At 47.1% G+C, this 7,261-nt stretch overlaps 1 protein-coding gene across 1 annotated transcript; it reads left to right on the top strand.

Moving 5' to 3' along the window:
- Window positions 1-637: 637 nt before the first annotated feature.
- Window positions 638-3,949, top strand: LOC121942644 (interferon regulatory factor 2-binding protein 2-B-like). The gene is made up of 2 exons (XM_042485908.1): window positions 638-1,644; window positions 2,766-3,949. The coding sequence occupies exons 1-2, from the start codon at window positions 873-875 to the stop codon at window positions 3,518-3,520; spliced, it is 1,527 nt and encodes a 508-aa protein (XP_042341842.1). The 5' UTR covers window positions 638-872; the 3' UTR covers window positions 3,521-3,949.
- Window positions 3,950-7,261: the final 3,312 nt, after the last annotated feature.

Raw genomic sequence — 7,261 nt, forward strand, 5'->3', positions numbered from 1 at the left:
TAAAGTTTCTTGTAACAAGAGAAATGACCTTTTATAACAATGTTTTTTTTCACAATCTATATGACATCTTCATGTTTAATCAATATTTTCAAGTTTAACAAAGATATTTTCATTTTATAACAAGATTAACCTCTACCTTCTCCTTTTCGGACACTGTGTTTTTGTTTTGTTTTTTTGTTTATAGTATGTTTAAATTAATTTTGTTTTGAAATAAAGTCAGTAATTAATTCATTCATTTATTCAGATATTTCCATGTAAAAACAACATGATTTCATGTTAACAAAAAAAGTTAGGCTACTTGTTCTAACAAGATGTAAAAGTAATTTACAAGATGTTTTTAAGGTTTTATTATTATTAACGTTGAAGGCTTTTTAATGCTACTACTACTAATAATAATAACAATATTAATACTACTACTAATAATAATATTAATAATAATAATAATAATTTGCTCGGTGACAGCGGGTTGTGTTTTTGGTCTCAGTAAACCGGCACAGAGTGACGCCTTGTCACGGACACAGACGATCTTCGGCTGTGAGGACAGCGGCGCGGGGAGCGTCGTGCTGAGCATGCGCCGGAGGGGTCGTCGAAGAATCCAGTAAATAGAACCCCGGAGCACGAGCCGAGTGTCGGCGCTGACGTCACGAGCACATTGAGAGCTCGAGCTGAATCGTAAGCGCGAGCTTCAGACGGAGGCGCGCGGAGGCGAAGGACGCACCTGGGATGAGCTCCGGTCGGTGCTTCTCCGCCGCTTTCTGACGGAAAATACGACGTTTTTATTTTTAACCGGCGCTTCTTTTTCCTGCCACCGGCGACGTAAACAAACCGACGGACATTTTGGGGAGAGTTTGGCTTCGCTTCGGGGCTCCAACATGTCCTCCGCGGCGGTCGCTGCCTCCAGAAGGCAGTCGTGCTATCTGTGCGACCTGCCCCGCATGCCGTGGGCGATGATCTGGGATTTTACCGAGCCCGTCTGCCGCGGATGTGTCAACTACGAGGGCGCGGACCGGATCGAGTTTGTTATCGAGACCGCCCGGCAGCTCAAGAGAGCGCACGGCTTCCAGGACGGCCGCTCTCCGGGCCCGGGGAAGCCCCAGCACGCCGGGAAGGAGATCAACCACTCGGCCGGGGACCCGGGCTCCCGTCCGCCGCAGCCTCTGGACCGCTACCCGCTGTCGGACCGGCCGCCCCGGCTGGGACCGGAGTACCAGGCAGCGGGGAGGCAGGCGAACGGCCTCCCGCTGCCGAACGGGTTTCCAAAACCGGATGAGCCTCCGGAGCTGAACCGACAGAGCCCAAACCCCCGCAGGACTAGCACGGTGCCCCCCAGCCTGGTGCCTCTGGTGAACGGCGGCATCCCCGCCATCCACCCACTCAACGGCCGCCCGGCGCAGATGGGTCTGCCCGGGGTGCTGGCCGCGCCGGGCCCCGGGGAGCACGGCAAGCGGCCGGAGGAGCTGAAAGACAAACACAGGCCGGACAGCCTGTCGGACATGTCGGACAGCCACAAGGAGTGGATCGGCAAAGGCAAAACGGTGCGGGACCTGATGGCGCTGCACACCTTCGACAGCCGCTTCAAGAAGGACCACGCGGCCATGCAGAGGGTGATGGGATACGACACGAGCGCCACTTCCTCAAAAACAGGTAGGGGGACTATTTCTGGTCTCTCCCGGCGCCGTGAAAACAGGAACTGAAATAATGTGTCAGCACATTTCGCGCACGGTGCTGACGCGCGGTGAAAACCGACACGCGCGGTAACGATACCGCCACGCTGCGGGCACGGACCCGTTCACCTCTGTGCACGCGGAGCTCTGGCACGGCGTCGTAAACAAAGCTGCGTTCACGGAGAAATTTCCTGCTGTTCAGTCAGAGTTCCCACGGTCATGGAAAACCTGGAAAAGTCATGGAATTTCACAGTCACACTTTCCAGGGTATTGTTTCTATACTTTTAGTATACACAACGTGCCAAAGTGCAAAAAACAAAATTATAAATGGCCCAGTGGTTTCCCCCCCCCCCCCCCCCCTCAGCTAAGACCCCAATGTCCTAAAATCCTAGAAATTAACTGAAATCCTTAAACTATCTGAAATTCCAAGAAATGTCCCATAGATCTAGGACTGTCCTAAAATCATTGAAATGTCCTAATCCCTTGAGCTATCATGAAATCCTTGAACCATTCTAAAATCGTAGAAATGTCCTGAAATCCTACAAATGTCCTGAGCTCTTGGAAATGTCCAAAGGGCCATGACATTCATTCATAAATCATTAGTGTTTTTTTCTTCCTTTTCCAGTCAATTTATACAGAAATCCTCAAATTTATTTGTTTTTTTTGGAAATGGTTTTGGAAGACTTGCTTTCTAGAAAAGGTTTTGGCATTTCCCTCATTTCCCACAAGTCTTTTCCTTTAAAAAACAATTTGACGATTTTCATAGAAAGCTTTTTTTCCCTTAAAGTTCTGAAAAGCGTGTTTACTTTAAAATGTACCAAAATGTCGCCGTTCGTCACAGCCAGAATCTGTAAAAAATGAAATTATTGTCAAGTTTCTGACGGTCCTTGAACATATCACGTTGGACACTGAAATTATGTTTGAATCTGATGTTTAAAAAAAAAAAGATGGGCAAGTGGAGTAAGAAAAAACTATTTTGGGTCCTTGAAAAGTTTTGAAATATTCTTCATGTCAGTGTGGGAACGCTACTTACTGCTCACAGAGCAGCATGTAGGGTGTTTGTATGTCGTGTGCTGACCTCCTCCATCTCCTCCTCCTCAGACAGGGGGAAGCACCCTCGCAGCATGAAGAGGAAGACTTCCCCGGAGCCAGACGGCGAGGGCAGCGCCCCCAAGATGAACGGCGGCGAGGGCCAGCCGTGGCTCCCCTCGCCATCTGAGGTCCTGAAGATGCCTCCGGCCGCCCTGCCGGGATTCTCAGCCGCTCCCCCCTCCACCATCTCCCCCCACTCCCGCAACACGCCCCCTGAGGCCGCCACTGCGCAGAACGGCCAGTCCCCGATGGCGGCCCTCATCCTCGCCACCGACAACGCGGGCAACACAGGCTCACCAAAGGACGGCAACCAGGTACACTCCACCACCGCGCGGCGGAATAGTGGCAGCCCGCTGTCGCCGTCTTCGGCGTCTCAGCGGCGGCTGACGCAGAGGGAGGGCTCCGTGAGCTCCAACCCCTCTGCTCCACATGTGCCTGGCGGCATGGACCCCCACGCGGCGCCGCTGCAGAGCATCCCGGACTCTTCGGTGCCGCCGGGCAGCGTGCCGCTGTGTTGCACTCTGTGCCACGAGCGGCTGGAGGACACTCACTTCGTCCAGTGCCCGTCGGTGCCCTCGCATAAGTTCTGCTTCCCCTGCTCCCGGGAGAGCATCAAGCAGCAGGGGGCCACCGGTGAGGTGTACTGCCCCAGCGGTGAGCGGTGCCCGCTGGTCGGCTCCAACGTGCCCTGGGCCTTCATGCAAGGGGAAATAGCCACCATCTTGGCCGGGGACATAAAGGTCAAAAAAGAAAGGGACCCTTAAAGTTGTTTTTCTTGAACTCGTTTCCTTTTGTAATCCGATTACGGCAACAGCAGCAGGACAAAACTCACAGAGACAAATCCTCCGGCGGACAGATTGACGGACATGTACATACTGGACACAAGGGACGTGTACACTTCGTAAACATGGCTGTAAATTTTTTTGATTTTCCTTTTTTTCCATACATTGTGTTTCTATTTTTTTGAAGATAAAGGTATGTACTCGTCATCACGGGCTCTCCTCCCGTCACCTGTTTCTTCTCGATCTGTTGGTGTACGTTCGGTCTGGAGACAGTCCTGTCGAACATAGAATGTGACTAATCTGAGCACTTGGCAAAAATATAATAATAAAAAAATGCTTTTAGCTGTACATGTATGCACTTGTTTAAGGAAAAAAAACTTGCCAAATACAGTTTCAGACCTTGTAATAACACCTCTAGTGTCTCTGCTTATTTTCCATAATCAGCGAGTCAGGAGCCGCTCAGCCGAGACGGAAAATGAATACGGAGGCGACGTTTTACTAAATCGAGTGCACGAGATACTGCTGCTACTACTACTAGCTCTGAGATACATTTCGTTCCCTCACTTTGATTAAGTCATCGCATCGTCTTTGTCTGTTCGAGTGGCACTCAACTCACGGCGCGCAGGACAAATCTGGCCCCGATACAGTGCCGGGTGGTCCCCCCAACCATATTCTAATGTTTTGTACTTTTAGTAAACATAAGGTGCCAGAGTGCATAAAACATCATCATCCTAGAAACCATTTTTTAAATCATAGAAATGTGCCAAAATTCTTGAAACGCCCTGAAATCCTGGAATTGTTACTAAATCAGAGAAATGTCCTAAAATCCTACAAATTGCCTAAAATCCTGAAAACTTCCAAAAGTCCTATAAAGTGCCAAATTCCTAGAAACTTTCTTAGAACTTAGAAAAGTGCTTAAGTCCTTGAAACATCCTAAAATCTTCTGTAAATTCTAAGAAATATTCTAAAATCCTAGAAGCACCCTAAAATCCGAGAGACATCCTTAAAGTTAAGAATTGTCCTAAAATCTTAGAAATGTCCCAAAATCATAGAAATGTTTTAGAATTCTGGAAACTTCCTTAAATCCCAGAAATGTCCTAAAATTGTAAGAACGTCCTAAAATTTGAGAAACATTGTAGAAGTATGAGAAACATCCTAAAATCCAAGAAACTCTTGCAAATCCAAGTAATGTCCTAAAATTCTAGAAATCTTCTGAAACCCCCGATCTGAAAATTTAGAAATCTGAAACCTTTATTTATTGTTTTTGTTGAAATGCCTTAAAAACACGAGTACATCCTACTGTGTTTTTTTTTTTCACAATCAGAATCAAAACGAGGGAACAAATGTATCTCGAGGCCTCGCAGTTGCATCTCATAATCTCAATTTAGTAAAAGCAGGTTTTGATTTATTCTTTTTTTCCCCTGCATGGCACCTCCGGGCCTCCGTAGTTGGAGAGTCACGGCCTGATTGTGATTCAGCCGTGATGCAATACCGTCCGACAGGAACGAACCGGCTCCGGTGAGGAGCGGAGGAGCGAGTGAGGGCTGAGGAGGAGGAGCAGGAGGGGGAGGAGTGTGTTGCATAAACACTTTGTACAGTAAATCACACGTAGGCGGGCCGAGGTCGCTGGCTGCGGGCCTCGTGTCCTGCGAGTGTTGGGAGATAACGAGGGCCTAAAAATAGTCTGCTGTGGAAACGCTTCAGAGCGGCGCCCAGCAAGGCGATGGCGTCCAAACAACTCCCAGCAGCCCCTGTGTGTGACGTTTCTGACAGGTTTGGATGTAGATTTTTGTCGCTGACTCATGGCACAGAACCTGACGCGTCATCGTTTTCAAGAAGGAATCCGGCAGCAGATGAGATTCCAGTGAAAGCGCTCAGGAGACGTGAGGTCATATGTGGCGGCGGGCCGCAGGGACTCTCCTGATTGGAGCTGAGCGGGCGGCTCGTCACTGGTTTTTCCACATAACTCGCCGTGCCACGCTGCCAGGATGACAGAGGCGCCTAAGGGCTTTGTTTTGGCCCCCGGGGGACGAATCCAAACAGCTCCATGTGACAAAACGTCTGCTGGATTTTAGGCTTAAATCGTGTTTGTTTTGACGTTGACATCAGGACGCCACATATGTGGCGTTCTTTTGTTTCTTTGGTTACTTTTTGTGGATTCGCTGCCGCTGCACGTTCGGGTGGAAAAGGAACACGGCGGAGTACGGGGGGGCCCCTGCCTCGGAGCAGAGCGAGGATATAAATGCCTTGCTCAGGGGTCACGTGCTCCTCGGTGGAATTCCTGAGTCACCGTCCTCCTCCCCCCTCCTCTGTCTCCTCCCCCTCGCCGCTGCAATAACACGCCTTCAGAGCTCCATCACAGAGTCCGCGGATGAATGGGGGCCTGTGTGTGTTTATGCTGGGGCCCCCAGCCACCATTCAGAGCGGCAGCGAGCAGGAAACTTTAACCCCTTCCTGCCTCTTTGGCTGCTTCTCCTCCACAGACGGTCTGTTTTTTCACCGACAGCTTCAGGTTTAACCCTTTAACCCTCTGAAACCTGCACACACACCAGTTTTCTTCTGCTGTGTTCAGATGCCTTCTGTGACAAGTACTTAACCCTTTGAAACCGGACCAAATTTGTTTGATTTCTGTAGAAAAACGGAGAAAAAAGACAACAAATATTCTGGAAAAAAAGAAAAAACAAAAAGATAATTAATTTTAAAATTCGAGTTCTAATTATATATTAATTCTAATAAAATGAATACATTTATTATTTTGTTTTAATATTAGTACATTGAGTAACAAGTAACAGGTCATTTTAGCAGAAGATTCGTTTTTAAAAAAAGGGAAAAAAGAGTTTAAAAGAAGGCCTGAAAAAAATGCCTTCAATTCCAATAATTCTCTAACTTAACTTTAAATACATACTCAGGATAATTAAAAATATATTTCTCTGAGCATTTTTCCGTCTTCACTTTTCTCCTATTTCTAAATCTGTAAATTTGTGCAATATTTTTTACTAAGTTGGTCATTGCCTTTTTCACAGTTTTTCCCCAGAAAAGAGAAAAGGACTTCTTGGGAAAATGCCCGAAATTACATAACTATAAAAGATTTTAAAAAATCTAAATCTATTTGTGCAACATTTCTCATCAAGTTGTTCATTGCCTTTTCCCTGTTTTTTTTTTTATATAAAATTTTTTTAATTTTTGAAGAAACTGCAACAACTCGGCTCTGGATTCAAAGGTTTGAATACATGTAAAAGGCCCAAGAAACGTTGATCCAGGTATTAAAGGGTTAAACCTCAAGCTGAAACATTTTATGACGCAGTTAAAAAATGTAATAATTCTGAAACATAATTTTATATGTTATTATGACAAATATATTGTAGTTAAAGCCAACTTGTGAAAATTAGCTTGATTGTTTTCAAAAACATGGGAAGAAGGCAATGAGCGATGAAAAAAGTTACCCAAAAAATAGCAAGAAATTGTTGTTTTTAAACTTGGGTTTTGGGACCACCAGGGGCCCTAGCAGGGGTCCCTGAGGTCCCCCTGTGCAGTATTATTGTTCCATGCTGAAAAGGAGCGCAGAGGACTGAATTCCACTCGCAGTTTCCTCTTTCACATTCCTTCAGACAAACAACAGAAAGTCTCCGATGGGTTAAAACTCGGGCCTGTGCTCCTTTTGATGTCTGCCAGCCAATCAGATGGCGGATCTAAACCAGCTCCAGACCTCCGCCCTCGCTCCCT

This window comes from Plectropomus leopardus, chromosome 4 (genome assembly GCF_008729295.1).
Source record: "Plectropomus leopardus isolate mb chromosome 4, YSFRI_Pleo_2.0, whole genome shotgun sequence".
NCBI lineage: Eukaryota > Metazoa > Chordata > Actinopteri > Perciformes > Serranidae > Plectropomus > Plectropomus leopardus.

Excerpts from the sequence above, each read along its gene's own strand:
- LOC121942644 (XM_042485908.1), top strand. The coding sequence starts at position 873 with ATGTCCTCCGCGGCGGTCGCTGCCTCCAGAAGGCAGTCGTGCTATCTG. Across the intron at positions 1,645-2,765 it reads CGCCACTTCCTCAAAAACAG|ACAGGGGGAAGCACCCTCGC; the intron begins GTAGGGGGACTA and ends CCTCCTCCTCAG.